The 23,414-nt window shown below is 40.2% G+C and overlaps 2 protein-coding genes and 1 pseudogene across 4 annotated transcripts in view; 1 reads left to right on the top strand and 2 right to left on the bottom strand.

Annotated features, from left to right (window-relative positions):
- The window catches only part of LOC131394552 (zinc finger protein 709-like), a 442,972-nt gene that overhangs the window by 255,810 nt on the left and 163,748 nt on the right, over window positions 1–23,414 (bottom strand). The window lies entirely within an intron of this gene.
- Window positions 385–7,517, top strand: LOC131394177 (single-stranded DNA-binding protein, mitochondrial-like; annotated as a pseudogene).
- Window positions 14,286–23,414, bottom strand: part of LOC131394523 (zinc finger protein 709-like) — a 226,232-nt gene continuing 217,103 nt past the window's right edge. The window contains exons 1-4 of one of the 3 annotated variants that reach the window (XM_058525885.1): window positions 20,212–20,376; window positions 18,757–18,883; window positions 18,491–18,551; window positions 14,287–18,102 (exon numbers count right to left, since the gene is read on the bottom strand). In XM_058525885.1, coding sequence (XP_058381868.1) covers window positions 16,191–18,102; window positions 18,491–18,551; window positions 18,757–18,871 — 2,088 coding nt within the window. In that variant the 5' untranslated portion in view covers window positions 18,872–18,883; window positions 20,212–20,376 and the 3' untranslated portion in view covers window positions 14,287–16,190. Of the gene's footprint in view, window positions 18,103–18,490; window positions 18,552–18,756; window positions 18,884–20,211; window positions 20,377–23,414 lie in introns of those variants that run through there. The other 2 variants (XM_058525883.1, XM_058525884.1) reach the window with 2 other exon arrangements.

The raw sequence follows: 23,414 nt of genomic DNA on the forward strand, positions 1-23,414 counted from the left end.
CTTAGGACTGTCAACCTGGACAAGCCCTTTAGCCTCCGTGTGCATGGGAGACAAGGCATAAGTCTAGGAGAATTAACTCAAAAATTGGACCAGCCTCCAGGCCAGTGGCCTATTTCTTTAAACAATTGGCTCAATCGGTGAAGAGATGGCCCCCGTGCCTCTGGGCAGTCGCAGCCACATGTGACATTCTTCAAGAGGCTGAGTTAACTCTAGGCCAACCCAGCATGGTGTATGTACCCCACCACGTCCTCACATTACTGGAACAGAAAGGCGGATACTGGCTCCCCTCAGGAAGGACGGGTGGATACCAAGTCATCCTTCTGGACAATCCACATGTCAGGTTACAAGTCACTTCAACTCTAAAACCGGCCACCTTGCTTCCCAATGAAGCCTCACAAGCTTTGGCATGACTGCTCACAGGTTATAGAGACGGTTTATTCCAGCCGGCCAGACCTGAAGGACCAGCCATTAGAAGATCCCGAACTGGAACTTTTCACACACGGTAGTAGCTTCATGGGCCAAGGTAAGAGGCATGCTGGGTATGCAGTTGTAACCTTACAGAAAGCCCTGGAAGCCAAGGCATTACCCCCAGGGACTTCATCCCAGAGGCTGAAATCATTGCCCTCTCCAGAGCACTACTTTTATCAAGAGGAAAAAGGGTGAATATCTATATGGATTCCCAATATGCATTTTCAGTGGTCCATGCCCATGGAGCAATCTGGAAAGAAAGGGGGCTTCTAGCTGCTGACAGAAAAGAAATTAAACATGCTCCAGAGATATTACAATTATTAGAGGCAATCTATGAACCTCCTGCGGTGGCTGTAACACATTGCCCTGGCCACCAAAAGGATGAAACCTCCATGGTGAAAGGAAATTGACTGTGATCACGAGCAGGTTAAGGGCTGCGGCCACCTCTTCCTGCCGTCGCCCGGGGCACACTCCCTCTTTCGGGGCTCAGCAGTGCTGTGGGTGCTGGCGCAGGCCTGGAGTTCGCCTGCCCCGGTGGGCCACAGACTCTGCTTGCAGACCGCAGGCTGCTGTGCTTGGTGGGCACGGCTTCCCGTGTGGACCCAGCCAGGGCCCTCCTTGGGGCCACAGGGGCACAATGGGCTCCCTCCCTTGCCTGGAAAGTGAACACGAGTGGGTTAAGGATGGCCACTGCCTCTTCCTGCAGTCGCCCCTGGGCGCACTCACTCTGTCAAGGTTCAGTTCTACTATGGGCACTGGCGCGCACTGCAGAATCCACTTGCAGGATGGAAGGGTGCTGGGCTTGGTGGGCGTGGCTTCTCATGTGGACCCAGTCAGGGCCACTCCTTGGGGCCACAGGGGCATGGTGGTCTCCCCCCTCACTGGGAGAGTGATCACCAGTGGGCTAAGGGCTGCCACTGTCTCTTTCTACAGTTGCCGCAGGGCTCATTCCATTCCCACTTGTGGGGTGCTCATACCAGGCTTGAAAGCAATCCTGTGCGTGCACAGGGCTGTGGGGGATAGGGAGTTCCCAGCTATTTCCACCACTTCCCAGAGGGTCAGTCCATCCACCCTCAGATGTATAGCTGCATGTGTCTCTCAGGCGTCCTGTTGTGCTGTGTAAGCGTCTTCTGTTGGTCAATGAATGTCCATTTAGTTGTAGTTCATAAGGGGCAGAGACAAAGGGAACAGCTCACTCTGCCATGTTGGAGACACTTGTTTCTATTGTGAGTGTGACTCACCTTAGTTTTCTCCCCTTGGTTTTGTACTGATCTTCAATGTCATGATCTTTCCATTTTTTTCCCTAAAATGCAGGCTCAGAATAATGATTCCAAAGTATTAGAAATTATAGAAAATTTATTAAATTCTAGGTCCATGATGAGCTGTGACCATGCTCAGTTATTTACCAATATCCTCCCTTTCCACTTTCCACATCTTGGAACAAGACTGATGAACAACAAACACTTGTTTCCTAATTGATGAAGTTAATGTAAGTTGTCATCCTTACCTATTGAGGCCAGGTTACTGAAGGTTTCATGCATTATATCCTCCTAAAGTTTCTCATGTAACGAATCCTCTAAAGCCCACTCCTCCACAATGAAGTTCACAACCGAGTCCTCAATGACCACTGAGTCCTAAAAAATCCCAAATATGTGTGCAGTAGGATGCATGAAACTGACAGCACTAGACATCTATACTCCATTTATAGAAAGGTTATGATGATTCTGTCATATCCAAACATTTATTCTATGACTTGATCATCAGAAACTTACTCTGTCCACACTTAGTTTCTCATAAATTTAACACCATCATTAAAACATGAAAATAATTTATATATTTTTACTGTGATCACATTACGTCTTATTTCTCTGTAATGTCAGGATCCAGAGCATGTTGGGAAATGACAGAAATGCTATGCAAATAAAAAATAATCATTTTAAGACCATCAATACTTTGTGAGAAAAATTCTTTCATCTTCTTCCTTATTACCCATCAGTTACAGCACTCCATGAGGCAGAGGGTCAAATCTGCATGAGATTGTAATAAATTAAAACATATCAAAGAACTAGATTCATTTTCTTCTATTCCCATCACCAAGTATGAGAGTCCAAAAGGCCTGGGGAAGTGAAGCTTTAATCAAAGGCAGCTGACCATATCATCCTCAAGTATTCTAAGCCATTAGAAGTAATCAAATGCCACTGGTTAAATATAAGTATTTTTGTCAAGAAGCATTCTTTTTAATATGTGTAATATTTATCCCAGATTCGGCTCTTCCTTTCTCTCTCTCTATGATTTGAAGGGGCTAGAAGTTTGTTTGGAACTTAGCACTCACACAAGAAGAGGAAAGCATGGCAACTTAAGACTAAAAAATTGCTATCCTCATGTGTCACAGGATGGCTTCCAGACAAATTTTAGGACACACAGTGAGATAATAATGTGCCATAAGAGCTCTTTCTGGTCAAATCCTAACAGTGTACCCTGGGCCTTGCTGCCTCTAAGGAACAGTTTAAGAGTGCAGATTGCAAGGGAGTTCATTTCCACAAGGTCTGATAGTCAATTTAGCCAAGATTATAGAATACATATAGATTCAACAGTGCTTTCTTCCAAAAGAACATAAAATCTCCATTATCCAACTTCAAGAGGAAGTGTTTCCCAACTAGTCACTCTAGATGATGCCCTGCCAACTTCTGATCTTGCCCTTAAGGAACTTAGAAGCAGTCATTCTTGATCTCCTGAGAAGAAAATGAACAAGCTTGAAATGAACAACTCTTCTTAGATACATGAGAGCCTAGAGGTCATAGGGCAAATCAGTGTCTCCAAAATTGGGAAAGAGAAAAGAAAGATGATATTTTGTAATATGTCCCAAATATTCTGTTCTTGAGAAGGCCTATACTCAAAAAAATCTACTTCACCAGAGTCTAATGCAAAGATAGAAAGAACAAAAAAGACAGAACTCAATATCCACGAAGCCTAGAACATAGAACAACCTTCTCTAACAGATGGTTTAAAATACATATAATGGGAATACCTGAAGGAAAAGAAAGACAGAAAGAAACAGAAGAAGTAAGTAATAATCACTGAAATTTCCTAAAAATAATAATAGATGACAACTGTAGATCTAGGAAACTAGAAAACACCAAACATAAAAACACACTAAAAATGTGCACCCAAGTACATCAGATTCAAATGGGAGACAAATCTAAGACAAAGTGAATATATTGAAGGAAGCCAGAGTGGAAATCAGACCTCAGGTACAGAAAAAGATTAAAATTAAATTGGGTTTGTTTTCAGAAACCGTGGAAGCAAGAATAGAGTGGAGTAAAAAAAAGTTTTTTTTTTTGGCTGAGGAACATTCACCCTAACATCTGTTGTCAACTTTCCTCTTTTTGTATGTGAGCCACTGCCACAGCATGGCTACTGATGAGTGGTGTAGGTCCATACCTGGGAACTGAACCTGGGCCACCAAAGTGGAATATGCTGAAGTTAACCAGTAGGCCAGCGGAACTGGCCCACAATATTTAAAGTTTTTAAGTTAAAAAAACTCTCCCCTAGAATTCTGTGTCAAGCGAAATTATCCTTCAAAAGTAAAGGAAAAATAAGAAGTTTCTGTGACAAAAATGTAGGGAATTTGTCTTTAGTACACCTACTGTGACTAGAACATTCAAAAATTCATCAGAAAGAATGTGAATAATAAAGGTGGAGGATTAGCAAAGGAATAAGTGAAGGTAAAATATCTTTGGTATTTCTCATCAAAATTAACAAAACACAGGACACTTAAAAAATAATATTAACAACAACGTAGGGCCAGTCCCGTGGCTTAGCGGTTAAGTGCACGCACTCTGCTACTGGCGGCCCAGGTTCGGATCCCGGTGCGCACCGACGCACCACTTCTCCGGCCATGCTGAGGCCACGTCCCACATACAGCAACTAGAAGGATGTGCAGCTATGACATGCAACTATCTACTGGGGCTTTGGGGGAAAAAAAAAAGGAGGAGGATTGGCAATAGACGTTAGCTCAGAGCCGGTCTTCCTCAGCAAAAAGAGGAGGATTAGCATGGATCTTAGCTCAAGGCTGACCTTCCTCACAAAAAACAACAACAACAACAACAACAATGTATTTGGTAATGATAAGCTTATGGATAACTGAAATAAACGATGTCAGGAAGCGAGTGGCCTTCTGTATATTAAATAATTTTTTAAAATGTAACTGGGGTGTCAGGACATCAAACTATGTGTAGGGCAATGGACCATCCACTGTTTGTGAGCCCTTTTATTCGATTTATATATGTCTTGAACATCAAATGAATGTCCACAAAGGAGAATGTTGTTAATGTAACATCACACCTGGACCCCTGGTGCAAGGTAGATGCAGTTCAGATTTTGTCCCCAGAGACTGTGTACAGTGGCAATGGTGTTGAGGTTCCCTGAGGGTAAACAGGTACAGGCATTCCTCAGAGATATTGTGGGTTGCGTTCCAGTCCACTACAATAAAGCAAATATTGCAATAAAGCAAGTCACACAAATTTTTTGGTTTCCCAGTGCAAATAGAAGCTATGTTTAGGGGTTAGAGCATCAGGAAAGGCTAAAGACTAGATTATAAGAAGAGAAAATAGAAGCCATCTTTCACAGACCTGTATTACAGGTTCTTCCTCAGTTTGTAATATGAGTCTGAAGTAGCGAGCAGCTTGATTCTCACAGGATCTCTGAATCGTGCGCAGTTACTTGGACGAGTGGGTCAGGACCCTGTCATGGGACAGGCAGAAGGAAAAGACCCAGTGACAATATTTTCTCTAGAAGCAAATGAGATGTGGCGATCAGGGGAAAGTGAAGCTCACCAAATGGGTGATGTCAGTCAAAAGACAACATGGCCCAGAATTTCAGTATTTGAGCCAGGTCTTGGAGGTGTGGCATATGTGAGAAAGGGGTCACAGACTGATGTGGAAGGGAAAGTAGACTATGGAGAACACAAGGATAAAAATAATGTGAGGTGACAAGCCACAACACTTGGTGGTAACATTCTATTTCTGAGTGACCAGACAGAAGAGAAGGCATGGAGTGGACGATTCTTCTTTGGCCTTTCTTTGGTATTCATATACAAATCATTTATAGTCTTTATAGTTTCTAAGGACAAGAATTAAAATATTCTTTTATATATAAAAAAGTTATGTTTACACTATCCTGTAGTCTATTATGTGTGCAATGATGTTATCTCTAAAAAAGCAATGTACATTCCCTAATTAAAAACTACTTTATTGCTAAAAAAGGCTAACCATCATCTGAGCCTTCAGTGTGTCATGATCATTTTGCTATGGAGGGTCTTGTAAAAATAAAGTATCTGCAAAGCACAATAAAGTGAAGTGCAATAAGACAAGGTCACCTGTAAAGGTGTATCCTGTCCCTTCAGAAGGGAAGGCCAACTGCAGCCGAGAGGCTGTGGACACAGCACTGAACAGAACAGACTGAGCCGAATCTGAGAGAGCAGAATGTTTACCAGGTGCTGAGTGGGTGGAGTCAGTAATTTCCATAATGTTGGGGACAGGGTATAGGGCTGTATTTGGTTTGGCCACAGCCTCCAGGTTGCAGTAATCCACTGGAGGTGTCATTCATTCCTTCTAGACTTAAGAACAGGCCAAATCCAGCTGTTCAAAGTAGAAACTGGGGATAATCACTTCTCCCTAAGTGGGTTTCTTACAACAGTTTTCAATCCTTGAAGGCTCTGTTTAATCTCCACTGGGCCATATTATCTAATGTAACTAAGGGGTGAAGACCAAGGAGTCCCATTTTGGGAAGTCAATTTGGAAGGAGTGAAGACTTAATTTAACTGAATTTTAATTTATGAATTGTTGACTCAGAGCTTTCCTGCTCGCTATGGGATATTTTAGAACAATGGGTCCTGTGAGGCATGGCAAAGAGTTCTGATGGTTAAGGTGAAGTATACCAATCTGGCCTCTGCATTATATTCAGGAACTTCCCTAAGATTGTGGGGTCCTTTGCTCAAATTTACTGAGGTCCCTGCCAAGTGTAACTGTAATTTGAGACCTAGCATTGAGTAACTGCATGAAGGGTTGTGAATTATTGCATTACAGGAGATGGTACCATGAATTCAAAATGTATTTTTTAGAGGCTCAGAAGCCAAAGAGCTCCCTTTTTTCTTTGTCGTTGTGTCAAACCTTTTAGTATATTTTGGATTTCCAATTGGGTCACATTATGGACATTTATTTCAGTACCTTTATCCTCTTGTTCCTTCTCTGGTATCCTTCCCTGTTCTGTATTTCAGGTCACTGGATATACTTTGGGGGATGGGGTGTCCTCTGTGTCCTGGTATTTATACATTTCTCTTCCAGAGCACCTCACATCAGTCTGATCAGAGTTAGGAGCCTCCACCATAACAACTAGTTGCTTTATAGAGTTTAAGGTCTCCAGTCTTCAATCCAGTTTGACTGATCCCTTGGCTGTGCCACACAGGTGCCATGGCTGTTATCACCTATAACCCCAAAGGTCATGGTCTTTGTTGCAGGAGAGGCAGGGGCAGCAGCAGCAGAGGGCCTTAAGGGTCCTGGTGAGCCCTCTGCCATCAGGAGTGCAGACTCTACCCATCTACTGGCTGCCTTTCCCTGTCTCTTTTCTTTCTCACTTTCTCTCTGAAATAACAGCTCTTTAAGGAGTGACTATCTGATGGGCTCACCTCATTCACAGGGTATAGCCACCCTCTTACTCCCCTAAGACATGCCCCTGATGTCGGGGCAAAGCCAGCCTCAATCACAGCTTCACTCTTAACACAGATTCCAGCCAAGACATCAACCAAGGACCACTGTAATGAGTATGAGCTCATTCTCGTACTCCTGTGCCCAAAGGACAAGGAATTATGGACGCTGCCAACTTGGAGTCCTCTGTACATAGAACCCAGGCGTGGTGGGTCAACAATGCACACAGGGCAGCACAGCTCACAGGAGGAGCTGCCCAGCAAGCAGCAGCTCACAGTGCAGGAGCCTCCAGGCTTTCTCATCAGTCTGTCCAGACAAGAAGGCCTAGGGGAAAGGGACGGGTGAGGCTTAAGTGTTCAGAAGTCAAACACCAAATATGTGGACCCTGGCCACTCATTGTATAACCACAGGCCCTGCAGGACCAGTTCAACTGACCCTTATCAACAGAGTAATTAAGAGTGGTTTTCAGCGACTGAGACCCCTTGTCCTGTTCAGGCCAATTGAGACCACCAACCCATCAACTGGGCCTGTGCAAATGCTGGACAAGTGACCTTTTTGACATCAAGGAGCTATAATCTTCACGCTTAGATCATAGTATTTCTGCCATTTTGTGAATATGCATCCTATGAAGAGGAATGAAGCTTGACTACACTTGCACAGATCATCAGTTACCTCCCTTCTCCTTACCTCCAGTCATCTATTCCCAGACTTCAGACCACCTTGCCACCCATCCCATAAATATCACTGAGTCCTGATTTATAGGGACATGGATCTGAGATTGATTCTCCCACCTCCTCACTTGGCTGCCTTGTGATTAAATCCTTTCTCTTTGCAAACTCATTATGATGGTGATTGGCATAATAGTGCAGTGGGCAAAACAAACCTGGTGTGGTTAACAATTACAACAACAAACGGGTAAGCAAAATAGAAATTCACACTGGCTTGTTTTTATATAAAGAAACACTAAGAGGGTGATGAAGCAGTGATCAAAACTGGTCATTTGAGGGGGGCTGGAGTGAGAGCAGAGGAGTGGGGCAGGACGTGCAGGCAGGGAGTCTTCTTAAGTTAGTTTCCTCTTTTAGGAAGTTTTTTGAAACTTCCTATATATTATTCATTTTAAATAAGGAGATAAATTTATATACACCATATTTTCCTATGCTTGATCATTATTTCTAATTTTTGCATTGTAAAATTAATTTCATATTAACTTCTCTACATAGGAAAGCACTGAAAAGTTTATTCCTTTCAACACTAATGTTTATGAAACTGCAGACAATAAAAATTTACATATTCCTTTCTAACTAAAAGGACAGGGGCATTACAGTTTGTCTCTCCACTATATTTCACACTAGGGATATTATCAGGAATTGGTAGCATACTATAATGCATTCAGGGTTTCAAATTTAACACTGAACTGGACTGAGAATTTCAGATTCCCATAAGCTTTGAAGTGTTTTGCTCATATCAATGAAATAAATTCAATTGCTTTTCTTCACATCCATTAAAATAGGTATTCATCTGACTTACAAATACTATACTTTCAAATGTCAAAGTTCTCTAGGGACAGACACTATAAAAGCTGACTTAAAAATGGAAAAAGCACCTGAGAATTTAAATACACCCATCTCACATCTTGAGGTTCTCTTGTTTAATAAAACTGACATTCTATTTGGTTCCACAATTTTCTTGCCTTATATCGTATCTCTCAATCAACTTATATTTTAAGAATCCAAGTGCTAATGGAAACTGGAATCAAAGGGCTACAATCTTCAAATGATAAAGGAATCCAAAGACAGAAACATGAATATTCAAATCAGCTCATAGAAGCAGCCTGCTTGCCTACAGTTCAGAAGGAAAACCCACGTCCAGAAAGGTGACCATATTCCTAGACTTGGGGTCTATACACCCTCGTTTGAGACAGAACCCCTGGAGTGGGTCAGTCCCTGGTGAAGGAGGGTAGACACACTGGAGCAGCCACAGGGATGAACTCTGGGGGCTCCACACGCCCTCCCCTCTCCTGTGAGCATGGAAGCACTGCCTCCCCCAGGCTTCCCTTCTCACAAGTGAGGAAACTCTCAGCCTGATACAATTTAATGTTCTGACCCAAATGAACACCCAAATTCATAAACCCTTTGTCCAGGAGACAGAATATCTGATCTTCACAGACTTCTCACTGTGCACAAATGACACTCAGAGCACCTACAGTGTGGATGCCAAACTCAAACATAATATTTAAATAAATGTCCAGGCCTAAGGAACCATGACCACAACCTCAGAAAGGGCATCACTCCCCACCCCCATGTGCACGTGCACCCTCAGCTTTCCAGGGCTCTGCAGCTCCTCTCAGTACAGAGGCTCCTTCCATGGGGGGTGTGAGCAGTAGGACACCTGCAGGGAGAGGCTCCCCAGGACCAACAACTGGGCCTTCAAGTCCTTCCCTGTGCAGGCCCAAGGGGGCCTTAGCTTGGGTCAATGACTACAGGGTCTGCTCCCCTCTGGAGTTTCTTTGAAACACCATCGATATTTTAAATGAGACAAACTTGGTGTTTGAACAATCCAGCAAAATCACTTAAACCCATCCTTTATGTGAAAAGGAGGGAAGAAAAATGTAAGGTACTTTTACTAGTTCAACCAGAAAATCCCAAATATCTATTTCTTTCAGAAAAAAAGATGTTAATTATTATTTCCATGGCAAGAATTTGGTTTGTAAATAATTAATCATACTTGCACACTTGTGGTCTGCATGTCTAAGCCCTGGAATTTCATTTGAAAACACCCAAAAGTAAACACAGACCTCAGAAACTTACTACACACATTCAGGGGAAGAAAGAGTGAAGTCCGAATTCTTAGCAAATGGAATGCAATACAGGAATATTTTGTTTTTTGTAATTCACCTCTTCCTTGCTAGTTTGGAAATATTTTATACTGTCTTTCAAACTCTACTGATTAAATACCTTTTAACCCTATTGAAAAACAGAGACTTAAAAAAGTGAGTATATCTTTTCAAGGTCACAAACAAGGGGCAAGACTGACAGATCACCCAGGAAAGTTTCTCAAGAGGAACCTCCGCCCAAAGGACTTCCCAGAGGATGTCTGTGCCCAGAAAGATCTTGGGGGAAGAGGCACGAGTATTTTATGCAACATAGTTCCAAGTGGTTATTTTATGATGACTTCTAATATAAAATATCCAGACAAATATAATCTTTAAAAAAGAGCCATCCATGGTGCTGGGGAATAATAAACAGTTAAAATACTAGGTCTCTTTGATACACCAGAGAGAATGAATAGTTGATAATGATGCAGTGAATTGGAGATGGGAAGTTGGCTTCCCATCTCCAATGGGAAGGTAGGGAGGTATCTGGAAATTAAGAGACTTATTGTCAGTCCTAAGAAGAGCTAGGCTGGGAGGACAGGGTCATGGATTTGAGACGCTGCTCCCCAAAAGTTTGGAAAACTCAAGAGAAAACAGGTGCCCCCAGGGCAGAAAGGAGGCAGTGGGGAATCCACAGACCACAGCTCCTCCCACACAGGAATTCTGAAGACTGAGTCACCATTTCTTTCTTATCTAGGGAATTCTCTATTGCTAACATGATTACGTGGAGTTTGACTAATCAATCTGATCCAGTCTTTGCTCAGGAGTGGCCTATTTGATCTAGAGGAGGAACACAGCAACTCTGCCGTAGATCCAGTGGACCCCATCAGGTTTGGTGGAGGATACTGTTCATAAAGTATATGCTCTTCCTGGTCATTCACGTGCTCCCAAGTCACTCCCAAAGTGGCCAATGTGTCTAAAAAGATCACCTCCTCCAGGATGAAACAGAGAAGAGGGGAACACACTTCCTCCTGTAGATGTGGTATACCAGAAGAGCCATTTTTGGCTCCATCCTGTTAGTACCCATCTGTTTAATGAGAAGTACTCTAGTTAACAAGCCTGATGGGTCCTGCCTTCATGAGCCAAGGCAAAATGGGTGCTGGCTGTGGAAGATCATCAACTCATGCCCTGGGAGGGCTCCCACTTACAAAAATAGTATGTCAGTTGCCAGCAGTGGCTTCTCTAACTTTGTGCTGCACTGGATGAGGAGAATAGTTTCTGGTACAAGAATGACTTGGGCAACATGTCTACTGAGAGGTTTAGAGACTCTTGTATGCATAATGGGAGGCTGCTAAAGTCTCTATGGTAAAGGGGTGTGTGAAGGGAGACACTAATGGAAGGGCTGCAATTTCAAAAAAGTCTAGAGCCATTTGTTGCCCAAAGTCTGTCTACTTCTAAGTGTTGTATGAATAAGTAAATAAGCAGATCTGATAATTATATGATGTTTGTGGTTGCTGTGGCTGAGAGAATATGCTCATGACATGATTTCTACCGCTGCTTCTGTCACCCTGAGCTCACTGCCCCCTTGTGTCACTTCAGAGAGATTTTCCAGAAGGGAACATGTGTGGAATTCTAAAGATGTTTCCAAGTAAGCAGGCACAGAGTAGGTTTGAGTTGGGAAATGAACAGCTGGTAATGGTCTGTGGATAATAATGGTAAGAAATGATGCTGATGCACATAAAAGAGGGTGTCCCCAGACAGACGCCACCTGGGAAACATTTTTATGTTTCAGAACCACAGTATTTCTAAAGACCTGCCCATGCACCTCATTTCAACTCAAAGACAGATGCTGGGAGCCTTTTCACTTCACTCCTTGTGATGAGTGTGAGGTGAGGGCAGGTGCAATCCTGCAGGCTGTTTTCTTGATTAAGACAGGGTTGCAACAAAGAGCTGTTGAGGACTGAATCCTTCTTGCTGAGTCATTTCATTCTTCCTAAGAAGGATCTCACAGTGCTAGAAAGAAGTGTTGAATGCATAAAAATCAAGGTTCAGGAGATTTTAACATTCTCTGAGCATATGAAACTGATTCAGTTATTCATTTTCCATTAATTATATAAATATATATTTTATATAAACTTGAGAATTTTCACAAATGTATACTAATACTGCCATCAAAAGATGGAAAACATGCCATCACCAAGAACACTTTCGTGGTACCCATTTGAATGAAACCCCTCCAATATGTAAGTTAACACTGAAAAAATGGAAAAGATTAACGCTTTCTTTTGCTCTTTATTAAACCTTGTAGCTGTTACTGCTGTTTCTCACATTTCCACAACATGTGCTGAATGTCTAGCCATATGGAAGTGAAACCTGTGAACAGCAAAGTTGACAGCAGGGCTTTGTGGATCACTGAAGTTAAGAAATTCCAGCTACTCTTGAGCTGGGATAAAAGACACTCTTGGGATAAAAAGACACTTTCCAATTTCTCCTTTTATACTCAATTAGGATATTACTCAAAATGATACCCTCTCTCTGCAGCTCACCTCATTATTCCTTGGTTTCATAGAGATCACTCTACTCATAGAATACCCTCGGGATGAGCTAGAGCAGTGCAGATGAATGTGACTGTTTCTTTAAATGGGAGGAACTCCATGGTTTCATGGGGTATATGGTTCACACTCAGTCTGTACAGCAGCAACAGAAAATGCCAGACTATCACATTTTAAATAAAGGTAAAATAAAAATCCTCTCAAATGACATTAAAAACAAAAATATACCACAAATTCTTGTGGCTTAAATCAATAGGAAGTGTCAAGTCCCAGATAACAATGACATCCTCACTCCTACCCTCACAGAACAGATGTATACACATCACAGTCTTCCTATTAGCTCATATTGTTTACTTTTATTCAAAGCTCTTATTTCCATCTTATCAGACAAAGCTTTACCATTTATTAATCATCTCTTTTCCCACAACCATATAAGCACCAGGACTGCAGTCTGTTTCATGCCACCATATCCAAATCCTACTGGGCCTTGTATGTGCTACACTGGGTATATTGCCTCTATAGTGCATGATGTGTGAGGGATCTTGAAACATTACCATCAGGAGCATAGTCTCTGAGGAAAAAAGTCTTGACTGGCACAGTGGTCCCGTCTCACTCCCTTGCTAGGTTTGTATTGTCTCACAATTTACCTAAACTCAAAGGCCTTAGTTGAGTCATAAAGGAGATATTAAAAATATTGCATACTATATTGAAAACTGAATTTACATATTTTAACTGAGGTATTTTATAGTAAACAGTGTCTAATACACCATAGGAAATAAATCAATGTTTTGATAATAAGCAGGAAAGGCAAAAGCTGTCCCATAGGACTGGGAGCTGCCTGCAGTCACTGCAAGGCCAAGTCTCATCCTGCTGAAGAGAAAAATGTCACAAACCTCCCTCATCAAAAGTACACAGTCACCAAGACAAAACTAAAAATATTTTGTAACCATGTCAGTAAAAATGGTAAAAGATAAAATTCCACTCATAGGGCTGGCCCCGTGGCTTAGTGGTTAAGTGTGTGCGCTCCACTGCTGGTGGCCCGGGTTCGGATCCTGGGCATGCACCGACGCACCACTTCTCCGGCCATGCTGAGGCCGTGTCCCACATACAGCAACTAGAAGGATGTGCAGCTATGACATACAACTATCTACTGGGGCTTTGGTGGGGGGGGGGAAATAAATAAATAAAATCTTTAAAAAAAAATAAAAATAAAAATAAAATTCCACTCATAAAAATGACTAATGGTGGCTCCTTACTAAAATGACTAATGGGAAATTCTTACGAGTTAACTTCAGCTCCACTAAATTGTTTTTGCTTTCTAGAAAACAATGATTATATTTCCCAAAGATAAATGTTAACCAAAGAGTGAAGTATACCTCCTCACAGCATTCAATACAGAAAATGACTTTTCTCCTTGACTAGCAATCAAATCAACAAACACATGCTAAAACCTTGTAAGAAATCCTTCTGAGCACCCTGTTATGGTTATATCTCAGTCCTTTATGGTCTGTGGTCATTCTTACTAGAATTCATTACACCCCTCTCTTTGCTACAGGTGCACTCCTGAGGTCACTGGCAAGTGGGCACTGTAAAAACCATGAGTTTTAAGTTTTGGGTGAAGAATGAATGAGAAATTGGTTTCATGACAAAAACTGTAACTGTAAAAGAATAAAAAATGCAGTTTGAGGAAAATCCACCTGAATTTGTATCCACGTGATAAAATTGACTCATAATGTATAATGATTAAATAAAGAAAACTGCAAAGTATATCTGAAAACCCACAATTAAAATGGATTTTAATATATCCTGAGGAAATGAAAATCACATCAGCATACTATGGATTAGAACAGTTGATAAAAATATCAATGAAACAACTACAGAATTTTTCATTTTACAAGGAAATGCACATAATTTCAGTGACATACAATCAAACATTATTGAAAACATACTGAGGGAATATTTTCAGCTACAGGTAACAGGAAACACACAGTCTTCCTGACACGAGCAAGATGATTGTTCTCACGTGGAAGAATTGAGTCAAGGCAGCTGTTGCACAATGCAGCAGAGAAACTCCCAGGTCCTTCTTTTTATGCCCCATTGTACATGACATGGTAAATCGGGAAAACATGCTCACTAGCACTATTAAGAGCACAAGGTGTTTTCTATACAAATTAGACCTTCTACATGTATCACCTAAGGAAGAATCAGAGAATACTCCCAACCACAAAACTGAATTAGTTTCCTGGTGGACACAAGAGGACTTACAGAAAAAATCCTGACTGTAATGGATCTTTGATGTGAAACTTCTGAAAACATCAGTGGAGAATACACCTACAAAAAAATGGAATCCAAACAGCTGGTGGTGGTTTTCAAGATACTCTTGACTAGAAGGGCAAAGAATCCAGAAAATGGGATGGAAGATGGTTTCCTTGAAGCTCCTATGTAACTGTCTCTCTCCCTAGATGGTGGCTCCAAAATCTGCCTAATGCCTTGTTTGCTTCTCCCTTCCAAATCTCATGCAAGTGAGGCTATTGGTGAATTCCAACATGGAACCATAAAGGGGATGGATTCTTAAAGATCTAGTTCTTAATATTACCCTTATTGACATAACACAACACAGGGTGATGTGTCCACCTCTAGATTTTGTTATCCTATCACAGGCATCTACTTAATTCAAAGTCTATTCACCAAATACCAGTCAGAAGGAAGGACAAAGAGCAAAGGCCCAAATATAAATATAAGAATTTATAGGAAAGTATACTGTTTGATAAACTTGCCACATACAAAAATTTATTCCAAATTTTTAACAGTATAGCAAATAGAAACAGACTCTTATACCCACCAGCCCAAAAAGGGAGCTTTCTAAAAGAAAGGAACAGTATATACAATGCATTAGTCATATCCAGGAACTGCAATACAAGGCCAGTAAGAAAATCCTGAGAAATACAGTCATTTTTCAATGACATCTCAACACAGAACAATTAAACATTATAAAAAGTTAATGAGAAAATATTAACTGAGCCACTACCTAGTAACCTTTATGTAATGTTGATGAAGGATGACTTACAGAATTATCTTACCTCAATATTCATTTCCAAAGGTAATTAACAGAAATTCACAATCCAATGCTGCATTTTAAGAAAGAGCCGTGGTAAACACAATATATTTACAAATTTTATAACAAGCCTTTCATGTTGAAAATTTTCTAGAACATCATACACCAATTAATTGCCATCAAGCTTTCCCATATTATATATATTTATATTTCTTTGTGGTGGGAGTTTCACATAGAAGGATATAGGTCAACTGAAGTGTTTCCCATGCTGTTTACATTTGAGAGGAGTTTATCAAGCGAGTCCTTTCATGCCTTCAAAAAGAACTGAGATGACAAAAGGCTTTCCCACATTTATATTTTTCCTCTAGTGTGCCTTTTCCCATATCCTCAAAAGTTTTCATGAGAAATACGGGCTTTCCCATTTTCTTGACATTCACATGGTTTTGCTCCAGTGTGAATTCTCTCGTGTTCAAACTGATCTGAGAGTAGTGAATGCTTTACTTCATTTTTTGACATTCATGGGATTCCTCTCCAGTATGAGTTCTTTCATGTATTTGACAATAATCGGGAGAAGTGAATGCTTTACTGCATTTTTGACATTATTTGGGTTTCCATCCTGCATGACCTCTTTCATGTGTTTGAAGAGACCTGGAAGACTTGAATGCATTACTGCATTTTTTATATACATAGGATTTCTCTCCAGTATGAGTTCTTTCATGGTTTTTAACATTACTGGAAAACCTGAAGGCTTTACCACATATTTTACATTCATAGGGTTTCTCTCCAGTATGAGTTCTTTCATGTGTTTTAAGAGAACTTGTACAACTGAATGCTTTATTGCATTCTTTACATTTATAGGGTTTCTCTCCAGTGTGACTCCTTTCATGTATTCGAAATGCACTAGGAGAAAGGAATGCCTTCTCACATTCTTTACACTTATAAGGTCCATCTCCAGTGTGAAAGAACATGTGCGATCGAAGGCCAGAGGGATTTATAAAAGTTTTCCCACATTCCTTACATTCATAGGGTTTCTCTCCAGTATGAATTCTTTCATGTATTTGAAGAGAACTAGAAGAAGTGAATGCTTTATTGCATTTTTTACATTCATAGGGTTTCTCTCCAGTATGAGTTCTTTCATGTACTTGAACATTACTGGAAAAACTGAAGCCTTTACCACATACTTTACATTCAAAAGGCTTCCCTTCAATGTGAGTTCTTTCATGGATTTGAAGAGAACTGGGAAAACTGAAGGCTTTACTGCATTTTTCACATTCATAGGGTTTCTCTCCAGTATGAGTTCTTTCATGCACTTGAACATTACTGGAAAACCTGAAAGCTTTACCACATATTTTACATTTATACGGTTTCTCTCCAGTATGAGTTCTTTCGTGTATTTGAAGATAATAAGAAGAAGTGAATGCTTTACTGCATTTTTTACATTCATAGGGTTTCCATCCTGTATGACTTCTTTCATGTGCCTGAAGAGAACTGGAAGAACTGAATGCTTTACCGCATGTTTTATATTCATAGGATTTCTCTCCAGTATGAGTTCTTTCATGTTTTTTAACATTACTGGAAAACCTGAAGGCTTTGCCACATATTTTACATTCATAGGGTTTCTCTCCAGTATGAGTTCTTTCATGTATCTGAAGAGAACTGATATAACTGAAGGCTTTACTGCATTCTTTACATTCATATGGTTTCTCTCTAGTGTGACTCCTTTCATGTATTCGAAATGCACTGGGAGAAATGAATGCTTTCTCACATTCCTTACACTTATAAGGTCCATCTCCAGTGTGAAAGAACATGTGTGATCGAAGGCCTGAGGGATTTATAAAAGTTTTCCCACATTCCTTACATTCATAGGGTTTCTCTCCAGTATGAACTCTTTCATGTATTCGAAGAGAACTGGAAGAAGTGAATGCTTTATTGCATTTTTTACATTCATAGGGTTTCTCTCCAGTATGAGTTCTTTCATGTACTTGAGCATTACTGGAAAAACTGAAGCCTTTACCACATACTTTACATTCAAAAGGCTTCCCTTCAGTGTGAGTTTTTTCATGTATTTGAAGAGAACGGGGAAAACTAAAGGCTTTACTGCATTTTTTACATGCATAGGATTTCTCTCCAGTATGAGTTCTTTCATGTACTTGAACATAACCAGAAAACCTGAAGGCTTTACCACATATTGTACATTCAAACGGTTTCTCTCCAGTGTGAATCCTTTCGTGTCTTTGAAGAAAACTGGGGAAACAGAAGGCTTTCCCACATTCCTTACAGTTATATGGCTTCTCTCCATGTTTTTGATAGTCATATGATTTGTGTTCACTATGGCATCTAATGTGTCTATTAAGGGATGAATAATGCGTGAAGACTTTTCCACATGCACTGCATTCACATGTTTTTTCTCCTGTAGTTTTCCTGTTCAGATTGAGATTTGGAATAACGCTGATTTTTTCTCCACACTGACTACCCTCTTCACTTTCACGGAGTCTCTCTACCACATCACTTCTGTAAAAAATGAGAAGCATATTATCGATTTCTTTATTAATGATTTTATATTTGTTATATTTATTCTGATTTATATAAATAGTTTAGGTTTTCTGTCTTTCCTGAATTCTCTGAAATTGAATATACTGAATGTTCTGCAAGAGGACTTCACCTTTGTTACTATCCCGTGATATTCCTATATAGTGTTTATTAATACTATGTCCAAGTGAACTCTTTTGTAAAAACTGAATCTCTACATCAAATTACAGAAAGTACATTTGATGGAAATTTTCTAAAACTAGCTAAATTTGAAGCAAGGGTTATCTGTTTTGTTTGCTTCTTTTGAAAATTTCATAATATACCATGATTCTCACTTGAGACACTGTTTTCTATTGTGAGTGTGACTCACCTTAGTTTTCGCCCCTGGTTTTTGTACTGATCTTCAATATCATGATCTTCCCATGTTTTTTCTGAAATGCAGACCCAGAAAGTTGATTCCAAAGTATTAGAAATTATAGAAAATTTTTAGATTCTAAGCCCATGTTGAACTATGACCATTTATAATTTATACACCAACACCCCCCCCTTTCCATATTCTACACCTTAGAAGAATGTTGATGGGCAAGAAACACTTGTTCTCTACTTGATGAAGGGAAGGATTGTTCTGATTCTTACCTATTGAGGCCAGGTTCCTGAAGATTTCTGACATCACATCTCTGTAGAGTTTCCTCTGTGAAGGATTCAGTAAAGCCCACTCCTCCGAGGTGAAGTTCACAGCCACATCCTCCATGGCCACTGAGTCCTAAAACATCACAAATATGCATAGAGTACGATGCATAAGACTAAAAGCACTGGACATCCATACTCCGTTTGTAGGAAGGTTATGTATGATTCTGTCATCTCCAGACATTTATTCTATGTTGCGATCATCAGAAACTCACTGTTTTTCTGTACACACTTCCTCATCAATTTAACAGCATCATGAACACATAGAAATTATTTACACATTTTTACTGAAATCACAATACATCATATTTCTCTGCAACGGCAGGGTCCAGAGCATGTTGGGAAATCACAGAAATGCCATACATATGAAACAAATATTTTAAAACCGATGGTTCCTTGTGAGAAAAATTCTTTCATCTTCCTTTTTACCCACCAGTTACAGCACTCCATTAGGCAGAGGGTCAAATCTGCAAGAGGTTTCAATGAACAAAAACATAGCGAAGGGGGCCGCTCAGTGGCGCAGTGGTTAAGTGTGGGCGCTCCACTGCGGCAGCCCGGAGTTCGCAGGTTCGAATCCCAGGCACGCACTGATGCACCCCAGTCAAGCCATGCTGTGGCGGCATCCCACATAAAGTAGAGGAAGATGGGCATGGATGTTAGACCAGGCCAATCTTCCTCAGCAACAAAGAGGAGGATTGGCATCGGATGTTAGCTCAGGGCTGATCTTCCTCACACAAAAAATAAATAAATAAAACATAGTGAAGAACAGGAAGCTTTTTTTGTCTAGTCCCATCAACAAACAGAGAATCCAAGAGGTCTCTAAAAATCAAATTTTGAACAAAGCCCAGCTAGCCATATTGTCCTAAAGTATTCCTGGCCATTACAAGGTATCAGATGCAGCTGGCTGAGTGTAAATATTCTTGTGGGGAAGCATTGCTTTTAACTTGTACAATATTTATCAAAAACTCAGTTCTTCCTTTCTATCCCTGTATGATTAGATGAGGTTAGAAAGTTATTTGGAACTTAGAGTTCAGACAAAAGGAGGAAGACATAACAACTTAGGCTGTAAAATCCCTATACTCATGTGCTTAAAGTTATTTACAACCAATTTCAGGTAAGACAAAAATATACCATAAGAGCTCTTTCCAGTCAACTCCTAACACAGTGTACCTAGGGCCTTGCTGCCCTTGGGGACAGGTTAAGAGCTGCAGATAGCAAAGGAGTTCACTGAAGTCCACAAAGGTTTGATAGTCAATTTGGCCATGATTATAGAAACTGTAAAGGATTCAATAGAGGTTTCCTCCCAAAAAGAACATAAAATCTCCATGCTCCAATTTCAAGAGGAAGTGTTTCCTCACCAGTCACTCTAGATGATGCCCTGCCAACTTCTAACCTGACACTTACAGAGCTTAGAAGCTGTCATCTTTGCTCTCACAGGAAGAAAATGAACAAACTTGAACAACTCTTCTCAGATCCATGAGAGCCAGGAGGTCACAGGGTGAATGACTATCTCCAAAAATGAGAAAGAGAAAACACAGTATTTTTTCTCTTACTTTTAAATTATTTTATTCAGATCATATTGGTGTATACCATTGTGTAATTTCAGGTGTGCATTATTACATACCAATTTCTGTATAGACTACATCATGCTCACCACCAATAGACTAGTTTTTATTCACCAGCATACATATGTGCCCCTTAACCCCTTTTCCCCTCTGATAACCACTAATCTGTTCTCTTTATTCATGTGTTTATCTTCCACATATGAGTGAAATCATATGATAATTGTCTTTCTCTGTCTGCCTTATTTTGCTTAACATAATACCCTCAACGTCCATCCATGTTGTTGCAAATGGGACAATTTCGTCTTTTTTTATGGCTGAGTAGTGTTCCATTGTATATACATACCACATCTATTTATCCATTGACCAGTTGATGGGCACTTGGGTTGCTTCCACAACTTGGCTATTGACAATAATGCTGCAATGAACAAAATGGTTCATAAATCTCTTTTTAATGTTGATGTCATGTTTTTGGATAAATACCAGTAGTGGGATAGCCAGATCATATGGTATTTCTATTTTCATTTTTTGAGAAATCTCCGTACTGTTTTCCATAGTAGCTGCACCAGTTTGCATTCCTCCAGCAGTGAATGAGGGTTCCCTTTTCTCCCCGTCCTATCCAACATTTGTTATTTTCTGTCTTGTTAATTATAGCCATTCTAACAGGTGTAACATGGTATCTCATTGTAGTTTTGATTTGCATTTCCCTAATCATCAGTGATGTTCAACATCTTTTCATGTGACTGTTGGCCATCTGTATATCTTCTTTGGAAAAATGTCTGTTCAGATCCTCTGCCCATTTTTTGATCAGGTTGTTTGTTTTTTGTTGTTGAGTTCTATGCATTCTTTATATATTTTGGAAATTAATCCCTTGTGAGGGCCGGCCCTGTGGCTTGGCTGTTGAGTGCGTGTGCTCTGCTGCTGGCGGCCCGGGTTTGGATCCCGGGTGCACACCAACGCACCACTTCTCCAGCCATGCTGAGGCCGTGTCCCACATACAGCAGCTGGAAGGATGTGCAGCTATGACATACAACTATCTACTGGGGTTTTGGGGGGAAAAAAAAGGAGGATTGGCAATAGATGTTAGCTCAGAGGCGGTCTTCCTCAGCAAAAAGAGGAGGATTAGCATGGATGTTAGCTCAGGGCTGTTCTTCCTCACAAAAAAAAAAAAAAAAGAATCCCTTGCGAAATGGGTGATTTGCAAATATTTTCTCCCAGTTGGTGGGTTGTCTTTTTGTTTTGTTCATGGATTCCCTTGACATGAAGAAACTTTTTGGTCTAATGTAGTCCTATTTATTTTTTTCTTTTGTTTCCCTTGCCTGAGTAGACATGATATTCAAAAAGATGCTGCTAAGACCAAGGTCAGAGTAAAGCCTATATTTTCTTCCAGGAGTTTTATGGTTTCAGGTCTTACCTTCAAGTCTTTAATTCATTTAATTTTTTTGTATGGTGTAAGATAATGGTCTAGTATCATTCTTTTCCATGTGGCTGTCCAGTTTTCCCAACAGCATTTATTGAAGAGACTTTCCTTTCTCCCTTGTATGTTCTTGGCTCCTTTGTTGAAGATTGGGGATGTCAACAGATGTGTGGTTTTATTTCTGAGATTTCTATTAAGTCCATCCAGTCTAGTGTTTTATTTAAGGCCACTGTTTCCTTGTTGACTTTTTGTCTGATGATCTATCCATTGATGTAAGTGGGGTGTTGAGGTGCCCTAGTGTTATTGTGTTGCTGTCACTTTCTCCCTTTAGGTCTGTTAATAGTTCCTTTAAATACATTGGTGCTCCTGTGTTAGGTGCATATATATTCCTAAGTGCTATGTTCTCTTGGTGGAATATCCCTTTTATCAATATATACTACCCCTTTTTGCCTCTCATTGTCTTTTGTATCTTGAAGTCTGTTTTGTCTGATGTAAATATGGCAACACCTGCTTTCATTTGCTTGGAGTATCATGTTTCCTCCTTTCTGTCTGAGCCTATGTTTGTCTTTAGAGCTGAGATATGTTTCTTGGAGGCAGCATATTGTTAGGTCTTGTTTTTTAATCCATCCAGCCATTCTGTGTCTTTTGATTGGGGAATTCAATCTATAGACATTTAAAGTGATTATTGATATATGAGGGCTTAATACTGCCATTTTATCTCTTGTTTTCCATTTCTCCTACATTTCCAATGTTTCTTTTCACTTGTATTTCTGACTGCTACTGCAGTTTGGTGGTTTTCTGTGATGGTTTTCTCAATTTTCCCTTTATTTATGACTTGTAGCTGTGCTGACTTCTTGTTTAGTGGTTACCATGAGGTTTGTATGATCTCATAGATGACATACTCCATTTTTTCATAGCCCCTTATTTCCATTAGCCTAAGAAGATGCCATCCCTTTTCTCTTCCCCATGTGAGTCATCACTGATACAAATTCTTTCTTGTGTTGTGAGTTTGCAACAAAATTGAAGTGTTTATAGTTACTTTTGATGCTTTACTTCCCTTCATCTTTTATGTTGTAATTAAGTTTTTGCTAACCTGTTCGGATAGCTGCAATTTTCTAACTTTGTCTATTTATCTCCTTGCTCAAAGCTTTGTAAACCTTTTTCTTTTTGTTACAGATAGGAGGGCTTCCTTCATCATTTCCTGTAAAGGAGCTCTAGTGGTGATAAACTCCCTCAGCTTTTGTTTAACTCAGAAAGCTTTTATTTCCCCCTCATATCTGCAGGATATTTTCAGTGGAGAGAATATTCTTGGCTGAAAGTTTGCCTTTCAGGATTTAGAACATATTATTCCATTCTCTCCTAGCCTGTAAGGATGATTTCTGCTGAGAACTCCAGTGACAGCCTGATACGGGTTCCTCTGTAGGTTATTTTCTTCTGCCTTGCTGCCATTAATATTTTTTCTTTGTCATTGACTTTTGCCAGTTTTAATATTATATGCCTTGGAGAAGGTCTTTTGGCATTGATATAATTAGGAGTTCTATTACCTTTGTGCACTTGTAAGTCCAGTTCCATTCCAAGTTTTGGGAAGTTCTCAGGTATTATTTCTTTGAAGAAGCTCTCTGCTCCTT

The sequence above is a fragment of the Diceros bicornis genome, chromosome 30 (assembly GCF_020826845.1).
Source record: "Diceros bicornis minor isolate mBicDic1 chromosome 30, mDicBic1.mat.cur, whole genome shotgun sequence".
Taxonomy (NCBI): Eukaryota; Metazoa; Chordata; class Mammalia; order Perissodactyla; family Rhinocerotidae; genus Diceros; species Diceros bicornis.